The sequence below is a fragment of the Terrapene carolina genome, unplaced genomic scaffold, assembly GCF_002925995.2.
Source record: "Terrapene carolina triunguis isolate 2854851 unplaced genomic scaffold, T_m_triunguis-2.0 Scaffold69, whole genome shotgun sequence".
NCBI lineage: Eukaryota > Metazoa > Chordata > Testudines > Emydidae > Terrapene > Terrapene triunguis.
Genome location: NW_020664420.1, coordinates 42,435,995 through 42,454,228, shown reverse-complemented (window position 1 = coordinate 42,454,228; position 18,234 = coordinate 42,435,995). Strand labels below are relative to the sequence as shown.

Here is an 18,234-nt window from a genome sequence, read left to right as displayed (position 1 = left end):
GCTGCAATCTAAGGGCCTTATCACTGTTCCCCCAAATCGCCCACTGATCTCAGTGGGGCAGTTCTGGGCAGTAGGGGAGGGGCGACACATTAATCCCAGTTGAAGGGTTAAAGTGTCTGTGAAGTGCCATCATGGAAGGGCTGAGAGTGAGAGACTCTCCCTCTGCCCCTCGTCCCCCCGCACTTCGGAGTTTCTCGGACACAGCTCCAGCCCGCCCTTTGTTTACACTAGAAGCTTGGACATCCTCACTCGAAACTGGTTCCCGGCTCCCTCCACGCGCTCGCTAGCGGCGCTGCAGGAACAACCAGTTTGCTGCCTAGTCCCGGCGCTGAGTTTCAGGTGACAGGGTCACGCGCCGCGAGCGCCCCGCCCGCTGTCGGAGGGGAAGAGACCAGCCAATCGGCGGCTCCCACCCCGCATTCCAGACACGGCAGCGGGAGCCGCTGGGCTGGTTTCCACCCGGGCGGGGAGGGAGGAATGGGGGATGATCGCTCCTATCCCCTAGCCCCAGGTGTGCAGGCAGGGCGCATGCACCGCGCCTGGGTGTGGCTGCTTGGCAGGGACGGGGGAGGAGGTGATGCGGGCAGGCAGCTCCTAGTTGCATAGCAGAGAGGTTAAAGAGCGGGGATCTGGCGAGTCCAGCTAGTGCGTGTGTTGCTGGCATTAAGGTAAATGATCTCTGGGAGCTGAGTGCCTGACTGGGTTACAAGCCTCCGAATGGGAATTCGAAGTGGGATGGGGGCGAGAGTAGAGTGTGTGCGCGTGTGTGTGTCCAGTTAGTAGTGTTGTTCGCTTTGTGTAGGTGGTCGGGGGGAGGAGTTTTCCCCCTTCCACCAAACTCATCAATGTGGAAATTTAGGGGACTTTAGCTTCTTATTAAAAGTTTTCGTATATATTTATGCTTATGGCTTGTAATTTGAAATATCGAAATAAGACAAAAAGTTGATACTCTCCGTCTCTGGAGTACTAATATGCATTGCTCATTATTCTAGCCAGATCTTGCGCAGATCTCACTTATTAAATGCTCAGTTGCATATTTAAACTCAGCTCTGTGTTAGTTGGGAGGTCTCTCCGTGACACCATTATGACTCTTCAGTTACATCTTTTGCAAGTTAGCCTGCCTCATTGTTCTGGGGCTATACGCTATAATTAGGTTTTAGTCTCAATTATTGCTCTCTGATGTGAGTGTTTTCTCAAAGAGTAATACTGGGAGGGAAGAATCAATCATATGATTTTAATACGTAGTTTCCACTGAAGTTGTAAACACCACATCCCTTGGGAGCAGTCAATAAGTATTTCCTGGGTGTCCCATTCAAAAATGGGTCTTTTCTAAGAAGTTGCTTCCTTAAGATCCATTTTCTTCTACCTCAGGAGTGAAAGATCCACCAGGGCATTCAGTCTGTTATGAATGCTGTCTTCTCTGTAAAGACATTTTCAGTATGCATGGGAACACATGCATTAAATTCTTCTTTGCCTCTCAAAGAAACTCTGTATTATTCAGCAACTAATGTCTTCTATTCTTTCCTTTATCTTCACTGTAGTATCACCTCAAGGCTGCACTGAAACAAATTCCATTTTGGTTGAAATAGCTGTACTCTGCATAACTAAGTTTGTGAAATGTTTTGGTGATGTTTATTGAACTGCTTTTCCTATCCCAGCAATTAATGAGGATAACCACTACAGGGACTGAAATCATTATTGTTTCAAACCATAATTTTAAAAGGATAATTCTAAAGAGAGCTCTTGGCACTCCACTCTACAGACAATGACTCTAAACCCAAGAAACACCACCATCAAAAACATATTTGCTATATACTGTACTTGCTGTCACTGGAGGCAAGGTGGGGTGGGGATAAAATTGTCACTCTTTTGAATGCGTGAATAACAAAAGTTTCCCAGCCAGTATAGCCAAGTCCTATTGCTCTTTTCTTTTGCTGTAGTTCATGGGGGAATCGGATTGACAAAGGTCTTTTCTCACTCTTGTTTAGAAAAACATACAATTTAATTCAACATTTGGGGATAATCTAGTAGATGCACTCTACCAATGGTCATCTGAAATGTTGTACTGCTTTGTGTCAGTATGTAAACAAACTGGGTAAAGGCAAAACTAATGCACCCCTCCAAAAAAGAAGAAAATGTAGATGATCATGAATAATTCTCCATGGTGTCACTACTTGAGAGATCGAGCAAGCTGTTCAATAATTCAAGATCTTTTTGGGAGAAATTGTAGTGTTAAGATCAACCACTGTATAAAAAAGTGTAAGATCATCATAGAATATCAGGGCTGGAAGGGACCTCAGGAGGTCATCTAGTCCAACCCCCTGCTCAAAGCAGGCCCAATTCCCAGACAGATTTTTGCCCCAGATCCCTAAATGGCCCCCTCAAGGATTGAGCTCACAACCCTAGGTTTAGCAAGCCAATGCTCAAACCACTGAGCTATCCCTCCCCCTATGAAGGGGGATATTTTGGGAGAATAGAAGGAATTGTTTGTTTGCGGTTGGTGAATTGAAAGCTCTAATTGTTGAAAGCCTTGACAAAAAAAAACTGATTTGTTTACTTGTCTTTTTGTTATTATTCGAGATTGAATAGCTATCTGTACTACTTAATAGTAAAGTGATCATACTAGCTATAATGTCTTTAAGCTGTTTAGATTGCTTTGTTACTAAGCCTGTCACTTTTTTTTTTCTAGTTACCAAAAATAAGTCTGAATTTAGCGGCCAAGCACTTCAACTATGTCATCCAGACCTTTTGAAAGTCCTCCACCTTATCGACCAGATGAATTGTAAATATCCTCTTTTCTGCTTTGGTTACCAATTTCATTTACCCCAGATAAGCAGTGTACATAGTTGGAGTTCATATCTTTAACAGCTCATTTATACAACTGTTAACAGTAGCTGAGTCAACTATCATCAGGTTGCTGCTGTTAGACCAGGGGTGGGCAAACTTCTTGGCCTGATGGCCACATCAGGGAATAGAAATTGTATGGTGGGCCATGAATGCTCACAAAATTGGGGTTGGAGTGTGTGAGGGGGTAAGGGCTCTGGTTGAGGGTCTGGGCTCTGGGGTGGGGCTGGGGATGAGGAGTTTGGGGTGTAGGAGGGTGCTCTGGGCTGGGACCGAGGAGTTCGGAGGGGGATCAGGGCTGGGGTAGGGGTGCGGAAAGGGGTGCAGGTTCCCTGCTGGGGGTGCGGGCTCTGGGGTGGGGCTGGAGATGAGAGGTTTGGGGTGCAGGAGGCTGCTCCATGCTGGGATCGAGGGGTTTGGTGAGCGGGAGGGGGATCAGGGCTGGGGCAGGGGGTTGGGGCGTGGGGAGAGGCTCGGATGCAGGCTCCGAGCGGCGCTTACCTCAAGCGGCTCTCCCGGAAGCAGTGGCATGTCCTTTTTCCGGCTCCTATGCGTGGAACGGGGCTGAGCTGTGTGGTGCGGCTCCCAATCCGGCGCCCTGGCTGGAGCTCGCGGGCCAGATCCGGCTCGTGGGCCATAGTTTGCCCACCCCTGTGTTAGACTGTACCTTGCTGCTTATTTAATGAAAAAGCAAACATCTATCTAACACATGGGGCACATGTAGGGTGTTCTAATAGGTTGTTTACCACTTTACAAGATGCTTTTTGTCTCTTAGATCTGCAAACTAATCAAACATAAAATTTAAACTGTCAATTAGGCATTGCTGCGCTCAGTGTTGCAACAAGTAATTGACTATCAATGGGGTTTAGGCTCCTAAGTGCCTAAATTCCTTTTGAAAATGAGATTTAGGCTTCTAAATCAGTTAGGCATTGTTGAGTGCCATTCCATCTAAATACCTTTACAAATGTGGGCCCTACTATTTTGTATAATAAATACTGCAAATTATCACTATTAAATATTCTTTCCAAGTTTTCCAGAGCACCTATTACTGTAATCTCTAAATGCCAATGGTCAGAGTGGATTAATTTCAACCTTCTTCTAATATTATTTGTAGCTAACCATCGTAACAGCATCTGAGAGAATAGAATTCCGTCTTTTTGGAGGAATATATGCATTCCATTTAAATTTAGGGGGTCTTCTTTAAAAACTGGCTAATTCTGACCATTTCCTGAATTAGTCTGTTCCTGATAACTTCATAATTTCATTGCATGAGTGTCATGCACTACAATTTTTTTGTAAGATAGTTTTTCATAGCTGGCTAAAAACTTCAGTTGATAACGTTTTCATCTTATTGCAGCAAACCTTCTCACTATGCACCAAGCAACATTACATATGCTGAGGAGATGCGCTCTCAGCCCATGTACTCTCAACCAGCGTATTCCTACTATCCAGAGGATGAAGTGCAACACTTCTACAAATGGACTTCCCCTCCAGGAATAATAAAGATCATGTCAGTTCTCATTATAGTGATGTGTGTAGGCATCTTTGCTTGTGTTGCTTCCACATTGCCTTGGGATCTAGAATTCTATGGAAGTTCTTCTTTGGGATCTGGTGTAGGATATCCTGGATATGGTGGTTTTGGAGGCAGTTACAGTGGCAGTTACGGTTATGGCTCCGGATATGGATATGGTGGAGCCTATGGCATTGGAGGAAATTACATTGAGCCCCGAGCTGCTAAAGGCTTCATACTTGCAATGTCAGCTTTTTGCTTCATTGCTGGAATGGCGATTTTTATAATAAATGTTACCAACTCAAGCATGTCCAGAACAAGAAGATATTATCTAATTGTGATAATAGTAAGTGCTATCCTTGGCTTCTTGGTATTCATTGCATCCATAGTGTATGTACTGGCAGTAAACCCAACTGCACAAGCTTCAGGATCAGTGTTCTACAATCAACTTGTTGCTCTGTGCAGCCAATATTATGCCTCTACAAATACAGGAATCTTTATGAATCAATACTTGTATCACTACTGTGTGGTAGAGCCTCAAGAGGTATGTATGCACTAATGTCTGTTTTGTTTTGTTTTTTCCCTTTAGCTAACTAAATCGTACATCTAACACTTTTGAGTACAAACCAGTCGTACAAAATCTATAGCTAATCTAGCTAAACTTTCTCTGCTCGGTAAACCAACTCCTTCAAATTCTACCTTACCCACTGCACTGAGTGTTTCTAAAATAAATGAAGAGCCTGAAGAACTTTTATATGCTTCCAGGAATATAGTAAACTTCATGAGTAGGGCCCTACTAAATTCATGGTCCATTTTGGTCAATTTCACAGTCATAGGATTTAAAAAATCATAAATTTAATCATTTCAGCTATTTAAATCTGAAATTTCATGATGGTGTAATTGTAGGGGTCCTGACCCAAAAAGGAATTGTGGGGAGGTTGCAAGGCTGGGGGCATTGCAGAACTGCTGGTGAGGGTGCTGCCTTCAGAGCTGAGCAGCTGGAGAGCGGCGGGAGCTGGCCAGGAGACCAGCTCTGAAGGCAGAGCCGCTGCCAGCAGCAGCACAGAAGTAAGGATGGCATGGTATGTATTGCCACCCTTACTTCTGCGCTGCTGCTGGCGAGGTGTTGCCTTTAGAGCTCGGCGCCCGGCTAACAGCCGCCACTCTCTGGATGCCCACAGAAGTAGGGGTGGCAATACCGCAATTCCCCCTAAAATAACCTTGCAAGGCCCACCCCTTGCAACTCCCTTTCGGGTCAGGACCCCCAATTTGAGAAATACTGGTCTCCCCCTGTGAAATCTGTATAGTATAGGTTAAAAGCACACAAAAGACCAGTTTTCATGGGGGGAGGGAGGGGAGGGGGGACCACCAGATTTCATGGTCCATGATGTATTTTTTTATGGCTGTGAATTTCGTAGCACACTATCCATGAGCATGGGTGTAATTACAATAATTTAAAATAAATACAAATAGCTTTTAGGAGGTTAAAATAAAGTCCTTTCCTTTTTAACTGTGGTGATTTGTTAGTGTGCCAACCCTTTTTTCTCATGTCCCAGTGCCCCAACACATCCCTGCCCTGTCACAGTAAAAGGAGCTGACTACTTTGGATATTTTTATATGTGAGTCTTGTTTCTTTGTCAGTGTTTTTTAACCTAGTCTCCTGTATCAAATTTCTATGCACTAATTGCACCCATGCAAGAAAAAAGTCACACTGATAAGCCATAACCACTTCTTGGTGTCCAATATGACCTGGTGATGATACATATAATACCTTTTAAATAATTCTTTAGCTACTGCAGTCACTAATATGTTGGGCTAACAGAATTTTATAAATTACTAAATTTGAAAACCTATATTTGATTAAAAGAGCCTGAGATAAATACAACTTGTGTACTGTAGGCCTTTTCTTTAGAATACCACAGTTAACCATATTATTGACTAATCCCTGCATTTCTAAAAAGTAGATTTAATTTTAATTAAATTTATGTACAGAAAAGATCTGAGCTGGTGAAGTTTAATGGCAGAATACAGTAGACTTTTGGTCTCCTGTCCTAATTAGCGAACACAGTTTTCCCTGGTCTCTTGCCTTCTCATGTTGATTTTTTTTCCCCCCTAGATATAGGTAGATTAATGTTTTGAAACGCGTGCGTGCTCTGTTTAAGGCCCCAAAATGTACTCAAAGGAAAACTGCATGTGGCGTCTGGGGGGGATTACATGAGATGGTGCTTCCTTTAAAGGTGACCAGCATGGGAGGGAGGGGAAAGAAAACTGGGCTGCTGTCCTTTATGCTGTGCAAAGAAGGCCTGAAAGTGTTTGGGAGGTTTTCTGTTTTGTTTTAAACTTTCTCAGAAATTTGGATTCTGTCTGACTGAAAGTATCTGAGGTTTGGAGAACTCTATTGTAAAACCTTGTCTTCACTGGAGGAGAAGATATTTTTAACTTGAGGTAAAATCTTAGTGAAGAGATGGTTTGTAGTTTTTGTACAGGTTATCAAGCCTAAGATTAGGCTCCTCAGTAGGCTTTGACTCAGGGCACGTCTTCACTACCCGCCGAATCGGCGGGTAGCAATCGATCTATTGGGGATCGACTTATCGCGTCTAGTGAAGACACGATAAAATCGATCCCCGATGGCTCTTCCATCAACTCCGGAAATCCACTGCGGCAAGAGGCGGAAGCAGAGTTGACGGCGGCGCGGCAGCGGTCGACTCACCGCCGTCCTCACAGCCAGGTAAGTCGACCTAAAATACGCAACTTCAGCTACACTATTCACGTAGCTGAAGTTGCGTATCTTAGGTCGCCCCCCCCCCCCCCCCGTAGTGTAGACCTAGCCTCAACCTGTTTCAGGGGAAATCTAATCTGACCTGATACCTTGTGTGAAAACTACAAAAATGCCTTGCCTTCATTAGGATTTTACCTCAAATTAGTTAACTCAAGTTAAGAACACACTTTTTTTTTTTTTTTCTCTCTTCCTTGTTCAGTGAAGATAAGGCCTCAGGGTGATGTCAGATGAGCCATGTGAGTGAAAATTGACCTCTCAAGTCACTTTTAGTTTTCATTCACTTTCTTCTTTATAAACCTAATTTAAGTTAAATTCACATTTGGGATCAAGGAGGCCTTTGCTAAAGATCTAACATCCTTGACTCCTCTTCAATAAAGGTATTAAAGCTCTTAGTAAACATGCTTGAAACCTCCTGAAAGGTCCCTTTCTGGTTTTACTGGGAGAAAAAACTTGACTTTCCTAATGTTTCTGGTTTAAAACTTTTTTTTTTAAGTTTAAAAATTAAAAAAGCAAAAAAGGAGATGCTCAATTTAAAAAAAATCCTTTTCATGTCACCTTTGAGGAATTATTTAAAAAAAAAAAAGTGTTGACTAGGTGGTGGTCCTGCAGAACAGTTCTCTTCATGTTTCATACAGGCACAGCTGAAATCAGTGCAGGTGCCCAAGATCCATCTGCTTTGATATAAAAGTGTATGTGTGGGCGGGGGGGACAGTTTTCCAGCAGGATTTACTCCTCTACTAGTCTTAAATAGCTTCAATTTGGTCTCCTCAGTGTGCTCCAAAGCCCATTTATTGGTCTGGAAATTGGGGGATGTTCATCTAATGGGAAGATGTTGGACTTTTAATTTGGATTAGGATGCTGACTTACATGGAGGTGGAGGAGACGGCAGCTGTTTGTGGGTGTTTTTCTGGAGGGGGGGCTCTGAACTGATTTTTGGCACCTTGAATGGATGGTTTTGTCTTTAAACCAAATAATAAATATCTGCTACATATTTTTTTTTTCTTTTTTAGGCTATTGCTATTGTGTTGGGATTCTTGGTTATTGTGGCTCTTGCCATAATCATATATTTTTCTGTAAAGACCCGAAATCAGATGAATTATTATGGTAAAATGAACATTCTCTGGGATAAAGCAAAGGTTTATGAAGAAGATCCCCCCAATGTAGAAGAATGGGTAAGTTTAATATTGGATGCTTATTCTAAACTGGTACAAACCCTCAAATTTCTTCTCAAGCTCAAGGTTTCTATGCCCCAAATTTGACTCACCTCCATAAGAAGTGACATGTAAAACTCCCATTTAAAAAATCTGGACAAAAAATTACCAACAGTGTAATACTAAGAGCAACTCTACAATAACAAGTCCATTTGCACATGGAATAGAGCAAAAGCACTTCAGAAAGCCATTGTTAAAGTAGGTGTCTGTTTTCAGCTTCTACAGTGGGTTGTCTCCAACAGTAAAATTATTTTTTTACTCCCCCATCCCTCTTCAGGGACCCTTCTCACAAGCAGATTCTCATCTAGGAGGTGCACTGCTTTACCGCGTTATATCTGAATTGGTGTTATATCAGGTCGCGTTATATCGGGGTAGAGGTGTACTCTGTAAACAGATGGTCTGAGGTAATCAGATCCATCTATACAATGATGCTAAGAATATAGAAGAGGAAACCCATAAAACTGCAACAGTACTTTGATGTAGTCTCCCAGTTAACCTAGCAACTGGGTTGTGAGATCTGTTATCCAATTTTGGGAAACATCCTTATTAACTTTTACTTGTAGTTGCTTTCAAAAAGCCCAGATTGATTTACTTTGGATTAATACCTAACACTAAATTTCAGGGGTACTTGATTTCTTAATGCTTGTAACTATGTTCACAGTATTAATTGTGTACCTCTGTAAGTGTGTTATGACTCATGTGATTCTACCTGTGCTCCTTGGGTAAAGGTCATGAGCCAGGACTGTACTGGGAACTGCTATAAAGAATCATTTGAAGTAAATGTTTCGGTGAGACAGTTTCTGGGTGTGTCTTTTCATTACTTGTTTACTCATGTTTCAAGATGGCAGAAAAGGGAATATATAGGAAACTACCAGTAAAACTTAAAACCCTGATGATTGGCTATCTGATGTCTTTTGTTTGTTTTTTATTTTTGTCAGTATAAAGAGGTGCTAGCCTCTCCATAGTTAAGGTTTCAGCTAGTTTCTGTTGCAAAGGTCTCTTTTTATCTCTTAGAATTTATGGCTTGGAAGATTATTTGGCCAGAAAACTGCCAGATATATTCTGAAAGTAAAGGATAATACATTTATAAACTTGTTTGAATTACATTTTTAGAAACTTCTGCTTTAAGTTTCTTTTGTCTCCTCATAGGTCTGTAATAGCTTGTTTTTTACCCCTTCACATTTTCTAGGTAGTTGAATCTCCTTCAGTTCATGTCCTGGCTTTATCTGAAAAAAAGAGTTTAACTTATTGTTTTGGGACCCAATCCTACTCTAAGTGATGATGGTGGAAGTACTTTGCCACTGCAGTGGAAGAATTGGATACTGTGCATGTGAACGTGTTGTCCTCTAATGGCTGGCAGTGTCCTAAAAATAATTAGGGCCGTGGTGTTTTTTTTCTTTCTGTATATGATGGTCTCCTTTTAGCTTAAAGCGTAGATGTTTGGTTTTGGATACCAAGCCAAGGTTCCAGTACTGACTGTGTTGGGGAATGTGGTGGTAGCTTCTTCATAGTTGCCAAAATATTCATGATTATTTTGAAAATGGTGGGTTTTTTTGTTTTTTGTTTTGTTTTTTTAATCAATCTTGTAACTCCACACAAAAACAAATCCCCTGAAACTCTTCATCTTAAGAAACTTCTAGGATTAGGTCTCCTTGAGAACTAGAAGAGTCTCTGAGCATTTTATATGGAACTAAGTGAGTACTTCTTGAGGTGAAAAGATTTTGTTTTCTGTGTGAAGTTTTTGCTAAGTGTCTTATGTCTCTGTCTGCCCAGAAAAATCTCATTATGACATGACATGAAATGTAGGGAGGTCTTGAAATTGCTTTGTTAAAACATTGTTCTATTCCTGATTTTGAAGAAATTGTCATTTTTGAAAAGTAATCATGCTTCACAGCCAATGAGACAGAGGAAGGAGAGAATATACTGACAGAGACCATTTTTGCCTCTAACTTCCAAACTGAATAGGACTAACTTTCAAAAGTGAAGAATGATTGACAATTACCCCTCTTATTCAGGTTCTGATAGCGCACCCATCACTGTGGTACCTGGGTTCATTCCTCACCAAAATGATCTCTTAATGTAGGATGTGCACAGATTTGTTTGGCAGACTGAGGAGCTGAGGGTTTGTCTTACTAAAAGTTACACAGGAAACGTGTGGCACAACTGGGCACAGAACCCTCTTAAATTGTGACTTGTTTTGGCTGCAAAGGAAGGCAAAGTCTGTAGTTCAAGTCCCTAAAATGAATTTAAGCTTAAACGCTGCCCAGTCATTTCTCCAGCGTAACAGCTGGGCTGGAAGGGAAGTGTTGTGATTTCCCTTTGAAGTTTCTCTGCCTGTCATCTCAGCTCGTATTAGGACTTCAAGGGGAAGCACACTTCCTTCACAACACACCGGAGGCATGCATCGGGGGCTTGCCTATTATATCATGTTGTTGTATTGAAATTAACCAAATCTTGTATGTGTTCTTAGGACAGCACAACTAATACAGCAGTTCTCAAACTTCATTGCATTGTCACCCCCTTCTGACAACAAAAATTACAACATGACCCCAGGAGGGGAGACTGAGCCCACCTGAGTCCCACCGGCGGGGGCCAAAGCTGAAGCCCAAAGGCTTCTGCCCTGGGGTGGGGGCCATGTAACCGTAGTCCTGGGCAGTGGGGTTTGGGTTTCAGCTTCAGACTTGCTGGGGCCCAACACCAGCCTCGGCAACTCCATTAAAATGGAGTCACGACCTAGGTTCCCTGTAAGCTGCGCAGTCGCCATGCAGGTCAACAGGCCCAGGCCTGCCGGAGCTGCCGTGGCTGGGAAGAGAGAGAGCTGGGATGAGTCCTTTCTTCCCACCCTAGCCCCGGGGCAGCCTGGGCCCCAAGCCCTTCATCCCTGGCCCCACCCCAGAGCACACACCCCAACCCTCTTCCCCAGCCCTGAGCCCCCTCCTGCATCCCAATCCCCTCATCTCAACCCCAGCCAGAACCCATCCCACACCCCAACCCTCTGCCCCAGCCCTGAGCTCCCTCACACACTCGGAACCTCTTGGCCCCACCCCACCACATGAAGTTTATGTGCACCAATATGGAGGTGATGTGTGACACAACATCTCCATATTGGTGCACATACAGACGCTCCCTGGGTTACACAAACCCGACTTACGGAAATCCGGATTTATGGAAAAAGTTCCGTCCACTTTTTTTTATTTTATTTTATTTTTTGTTGCGTAACAGAACACTTGCGTAAGTCGGGGAGCTTCTGTAATAAAATTAATTCCACACGTGTGAGGAAAAATTAGAGAGAACACTGGTCATGACCCACTTTGGGGTCCCGATCCTCAGTTTGAGAACCCCTGAACAAGTATGATATTAAGTGACTGAGATATTAAGTGATATTAAGGAGAGAGATTTTGTTTTTAAAGTTCAGGGTTTTTTGGGGGTGAGGTTTGTGGTTTCTTGTTTTCTTTTTGACTGCTTTATAAAGATGATGTGAGAAGTCTTCTTTTAAAAAAACAAAGTAGAGATATCAGGCAAGTACAAGTAAAGTCTATTTTCCTGGTCCACTGGAAGACTTCTCGTGGGAATGGGGGTCCACTGGTAGAACTGGTTCTGAACTTTCTGATGCAAGTGGTTTTTGTTGGAAAATGCCACTTTGTTGAAAACAAAATGTTTCATGGAAACATAGGAGTTTCGATGAACTTCTGACAAAAGTCAGGCAATGGATGGCTTCCAGGGTTTGCAGCTCTGGGATAGCTTGGCCATGCTTCGCAGCATGGAGCCTATAATACCCTGAAAGCACTGGGTAAGACCTCTCCCCAGAACTTCCCCAGCTCTTTCCTGTTGCTCTACCAGCCAAGTTCTGCCAAAATATCTCCATTCTGATTTGCCATTTCTAGATCTCTACTTCTCCATCCTAAGTAGATAATTTACATTGTTCCAATTATGTGCTGTTTTTCCATGTGTCAAAGTCAATGCGTTTTTTCTGAGGTCTTAGTTCCAACCTCCAAACTCTCATTTGTGACCTAATCAAGATTTGAATTCTTCCTAGCCGTAAAAGACTCATGCATTAGTGAAAACACTGTCAAAACAGACTTAACTGGGAATAACTAGACACTAATGTGGATTTAAAATGCATGACTTCTGCATGAGTTTTCCTAAATTGGACAATTAAATGTTTCCTCTGCTGATAAATCTTGTTGAATGTCTGTCATAACTTTTTGCTCTAATTTGCAATTGTTCATGTGTGTTTGAAGAGGAAAACACATTGATGCTTTATCTAAATGCAAGCTATGTTTGTGTCCTGTCCTTTAAAGCTCATGTTGTCCAGAATAAGTTACATTGCTTTCTTAGGCTGTGTCTACATTACAGACCTTACGGCAGCATTGCTGTACCGCAGCAGCTGTACCGCTGTAAGGTCTCCCGTGTAGCCACTGTATGCTGACATAGTGCTGTCCACAACGCCGCGTCTGTTGGTGAAACTTTTGTCAGTCAGGGGTGTGTGTTTTTTCACATCCCTGACCTACAAAAGTTTTACAAAGGTGCTAGTGTAGATGTAGCCTTACTGAAGGACAGTTGCTAAAGGGTGGATATCCAAATGTGTTGCTTAAATCAGTGTTTCCTTGTCATATTTTCCTCCTGCCCTAAAGTCTGGTCTAAGTACAGAGTTGCACTCGCATAATGTAAGGGGTGTGACTTTTAGTAACCAATTTAGTTACATTGGTGTGACTTTGTGGATGCTCTCACATTGATTTAAACCTGGCTTATGTTGGTTTGAATGTAAATTTACAGGGGCAAGCTACATTGCCAGGCTTAAACAGATGGGAATGTACCCACGTAGGTTTTCAGTAGTTCAGCTAAATGTAATTAAATTGGCACAAGTTTGTGAAGCCATACCCTTATTCTTCAAAGATTTTTATGTTGAAAAAGAATTGAGCACTTACGAACAACCTTATTTGGACTTTTATTTAAGGAAATACATCCATTTACTAGCTTGGGTTTTTGTTTTGTTTTATTATATTAATTGTGTCTCCCTCTCCTCAGGTTTTGTTTCTCCCCCCCCCCACCCCCCTCTTTTTCCTGTAAGCAGTGTAGTATAATCTACAGGTGTCTTTTTCTAAGGCAAAAAGTGCAGGCTTTTGTGTGCACTTGAACATTCTATCAGCTAACAGAGCTGACTCCCACAGCTGGGAAGGGAGAAGGAGATAAAAATATTTTTCAAGCTCCTGTCATTGAGCCAATGCACAAACTTTGTATGTGGTTCATCAGTAACACTCATTTTTTACTGCAATATAGGTTTTTAGAAGTTGATGCTGCTTTTTCCCTTGTCTGTAGTGTGTGGGGGAGAGTAAGAGAGTTGAGATCCTACCAGCGCAGCATTCTGAGAGGTTTTGTTTGTCTCTTGCCCATTGCCATCCTAAATTAAGTAGCTTCTTTCTCATTTCTATCTACCTTTCTGGAGCCTTGTCCATGCCAGCAAACTTTGTAGCAGCAATTGACTACTGATGAGAGTAAGGGTGAAAGCTGCAGTGACGCCAGGGCTTGGGCATCTTTACCATAGTATCACAACAGTTGACGTGGTGGCTACAGCCTGAACCTTTGCTATGGGTACGTCTACACTTACCAGAGGGTCCGACGGCAGGCAATCGATGTTCTGGGATCGATTTATCGCGTCTGGTTTAAACGCGATAAATCGATCCCGGATCGATCCCGGAAGTGCTCGCCGTCGACGCCGGTACTCCAGCTCAGCGAGAGGAGTACGCGGCATCGACGGGGGAGCCTTCCTGCCGCGTCTGGACCCACAGTAAGTTCGGACTAAGGTACTTCGAATTCAGCTACGTTATTAACGTAGCTGAATTTGCGTACCTTAGTCCGAAGTGGGGGGGTAGTGTGGACCAGGCCTATGTTACAACTTCCATCAGTGGTGGTGAATTATATGTATAAATTTTACTAGTGGAGATGAACTTAGGTCTCTTATTTGTTCCTATTCTTTTGTGTGTTTCTCTTCCCCCTCACCTTTACTATTGAGTGTCTGTATGGTATGTCTCCTAGCCCCAGGCCATGCTGGTGCGGCCTCTGCTTCACCAGCAGGAGGAGCACAATTAGACTGAACCTGTTCTGGTATGATAAGCACTTTTCTCCTGGCTTAGCAGTTACAGAATGCACTGACTAGGCCATCATGTCTGCTTTTAGGGTGGCTACATCTGCTGTGATTAGTGGGAACAAGAACATTGGCATAATAGTCCCACGGTAGAATTTGAAAAACTGGTATTGAAGGGGAGATGCAGGATATTGACATCTTGTGCCAACCCTAAACCCTTCTCTATTCATGGAGATCGCTAGTTATTAAAAAAGCAGGGAAAAATCAATTAAATGATATTTTGGAGTTAAAAAAATACTTCTAATGCCATATCAAATAAAATATGGAAGAACATTGACTGTTTTGAGACTCTTCCTTGGAAAACACTTGTATATGTAAAGCACTTGTAGAACTGGAAAAACTAGTTGAGCCACCCTTTTGTTCAAAGAAACCCTAAAGGGATTTCATGCCTGCATATTTTCACAACATTAAAATCTCTAGATATATAGATTAGACACAGCTTTGAGAATAAAGCCCTCTTCTGTCTGAATTGTGAAGGGTAGGCAGTCTGGCAAACAATCAAGTTTCGTGTACACAATACCCAAATATAAATTTAAGACTCTATAATGCTTAATGCTGGAGGACACTACAGAGACGTACATTACAAACATACCTGTCATATTTAGATCCACTGAGTGCAATCTAGTTCATTAGGGGCCCAGTTCGGAAAGGTTCTTAAGCTCGTGCCAAACTTTAAGCACGTGAATAGTTCCCTTGACTTTAATGGATCTACTCGTGTTTAAATAACTTGTTGAATTGGGGCTACAAATAAAGCTGATCACCCAGTTGCTCTAAAAGTCCTATTGTTTCTCAGCCAACTACATTAATCTACTCCTTCTACTCTCATCTTCACACTTTGAAAGCCTGCCTCTTTCAATTCTCAGGTCACTCTTAATGGCATCTTTTAAAGAACTATAAATAAAAGTTACGCTTCAAATGAAACAATCTTCTCCTTCTCTTCTCCGCCCCCCCCACCCTTTCTGTACTATTTCTGCTTCCAGTTCCAAAACTGCTCCACTTCCTTCAAACTGACCCCCAAAAGAGAGTAGTAATGGGCATGGGGAAGATTAATGTAGTCAACCCTCCATCCATCAATCTGGCACTGATATGAAGCAGCTGCTGAGGCTTACCTGAATATGATAAAACTATTCCATGGTACTGCAAGTGTAACACTTTTTTTCATATACTTGTAAGCTATCTTGTTTCAGAAATACCCATGGCACAAATACTTCATGTAACAATGGGCAGTGGAATCAAATTTCTTTAAAAATAACACAAACACAGGACTCTCATGCTTTGGGCCTAGAGCCTCCTGTGCCAAAAAGGGTGAAACTGCTGTGGCACTAAATGATTTATTTATTTATTTTTGGTCCTCCGTGGTCCTCAGTGATGTCTAGCATGTGAGGGGTCTTCAGACTACAATCCCCCATGCACACACGAGCTCAGCCCTCAGAAGCATTCAGTCACCTTATTTCAATCTGAGTCTCCACTTCTCTTTGGTCAGTGCTACCCTAGTATTAAAATAGAGCTGATGACTTCATCGTAGTGGTGCTAGTGTCTCAATCATCTGCTGTACATATAGGAACATTTTTGAATAATTTGTGTAATCCTAGTTCTGAAAATGCTTTCTTTAATTTATTTTAAAAATCAAACAAAACTGAGAGTGAACTGCTAAAGGTGTTTATTTAAAAAAAAAAAAAAAAAAAAAAAAAAAAAAAAAAAAAAAAAAAAAAAAGAGAAAAGAAAAAAGCTTTCAGCCACAAAACTGAGATGTTGTGTATCTTAATGTCTCTCTTTTACTAGGTAAAAAATGTAAATGCAGAACCAGTAGTGGACTACCCAGATCGAGTTGCCAGTTCCATGGTTTACTCTGTTTCTGAGAAAGTTAACGAAAATCGAGTTTATACAGACACCTACAGAGCTATGCCGTAAGTAAACTGGTCCTGCCTTGTTAATGGATACAGAACACTAGAAGGGTAATAGAAATGCATTTGGACTCTTGCTCTAAAGAGAGGATCAAATATTTTTTCTTACTCAGGATTCCCCATGGAAGAAATTGGTGGGATTCTTGCCTGAACAGTTATTGCAGATGTTATCCTGTCTGTAGGGTGTTGATTAACGTGTATATGTTGACTTGTTCTTGTGTGTGTCAATTTAATATTATAGTTTTATAAGGTTATGGAAGATTAATGTGAAACTTGTACCTTAGTTTGTAAAAATCAAGCAAACTTACTCACAAGCATCAGCTCTAAGTGTAATTGAAAAGGGTGGTCTCCAGGTTATGCTGTTCTTACTTATTCATAACATGTTTTTGATATAAAATAGTTGCTAGTCAATTTGTTTTCAGATAAACTAGGAATTGACTTTATTTTGTAGTATTTATCCATATTAGTCCCTTTCTGGTGTAAAGATTTTTAGTTGCTGTCTGTCACCTTACATTACACCTTTTATCCTTGTTTTGACTTGCAGTCTCTGGTCCGTAGAGATTACTTAAATTCAAACTAGTATTATGTAGAGTACTAAGAGCCTAGGATAGATTCTTCTAAGGCATTTATCATCTTGGTGTTCAAGCACCAGAGTGTGTGAATATTTAAAGGAGAAAAGAGAAATAAATACTCCTTACCATAAACAGTAGTGGAGGTAGGGGGAATTAAACGGGGTATGCTGATGAAGAAAGATTGCACCTGTGTTTGAAGAAAAATAGAGGGAAACTGTCAAACATAAGGGGGGTGTGGGGTGTAAATTAAATGCATGACATTCAAAGATGGGGGGCTGAAGAGAAACAAATTGCTTGTTTGGAAGTGAATTTATTTATCTACCCAGTCAATCAATAATGGTAATCTAACCAGATTCCTTCTAAAAAGAAAGTACTAAAATCCATTCATTCTAACCCACCCCTATATCTCTTTATCCTTGGAAAAATTATCAGTCTCTCATGTGAGTGAGAAATATGAAGTTTCCTTAAGCTCGTATTGATCTCTGAACTCCTCTTTCCCATCCTGGGGGAGTTAGGGCATGCTACAGAGTCTGTTTGCTTTGTGTCTGGACTAGAAGGTGTGTTCTTCAACTTTTAATTACCCATCTGTATCTCTCTTGGGCTCATCTGTGGTGCATGATGGCTGCTCTCCAGACTGGAAATCATGTAGCAAATTCACAACACTGGACTGCTGCTAAAACATGCATATGTTGTTCCTTTTTCTATGTTATGGAGCAGGCAGAAGACTTGGACTGTGCAGAAATTCCGCTTCTAAGCAGGACTCAGTTCTATGCTTGCTCATGACAATGGAAGAGACCCCCCGCCAAAAGTGAGGGGTGTGTGTGTACATGTGTACACCTGAAAAACAAACCCATGGCTGGGTCTAATTTGAGGTCTACAACCTGTCTGTTTAAATATAATTGTTGTTCTTTGCTGAATGCTTTAAATCAGAACATGTCTCTAAAGACTTTGGATATTCTTCATTGATTGTTACTCTCTCATCATGTGAAAAGAAAATTAGTTGCAATTTGAAGATCTCCAGCAACTGCTTATAACTTAAAAAGAACAGGAGTACTTGTGGCACCTTAAAGACTAACAAATTTAAGGTGCCACAAGTACTCCTGTTCTTTTTGCCGATACAGACTAACACGGCTGCTACTCTGAAACCTGCTTATAACTTAGTTACTGACACAAATTCAAATACTACAGACGTTTCCTTCTCTCTTTCTTGCAGATCACTTGTCATATAGGCATTGATCTTTCAAGAAACTGTTAAATAGTGAACACACT

The 18,234-nt window shown here is 41.7% G+C and overlaps 1 protein-coding gene across 1 annotated transcript in view; it reads left to right on the top strand.

Annotated features, from left to right (window-relative positions):
- The first annotated feature begins 608 nt into the window (after positions 1–608).
- OCLN (occludin) overlaps positions 609–18,234 on the top strand; it is a 26,704-nt gene continuing 9,078 nt past the window's right edge. The window contains exons 1-5 of the mRNA XM_024215248.2: positions 609–668; positions 2,690–2,782; positions 4,202–4,898; positions 8,144–8,305; positions 16,272–16,396. Of these exons, the coding sequence (XP_024071016.1) occupies positions 2,733–2,782; positions 4,202–4,898; positions 8,144–8,305; positions 16,272–16,396 (1,034 nt within the window). The 5' untranslated portion in view covers positions 609–668; positions 2,690–2,732. The remainder of the gene's footprint in view (positions 669–2,689; positions 2,783–4,201; positions 4,899–8,143; positions 8,306–16,271; positions 16,397–18,234) is intronic.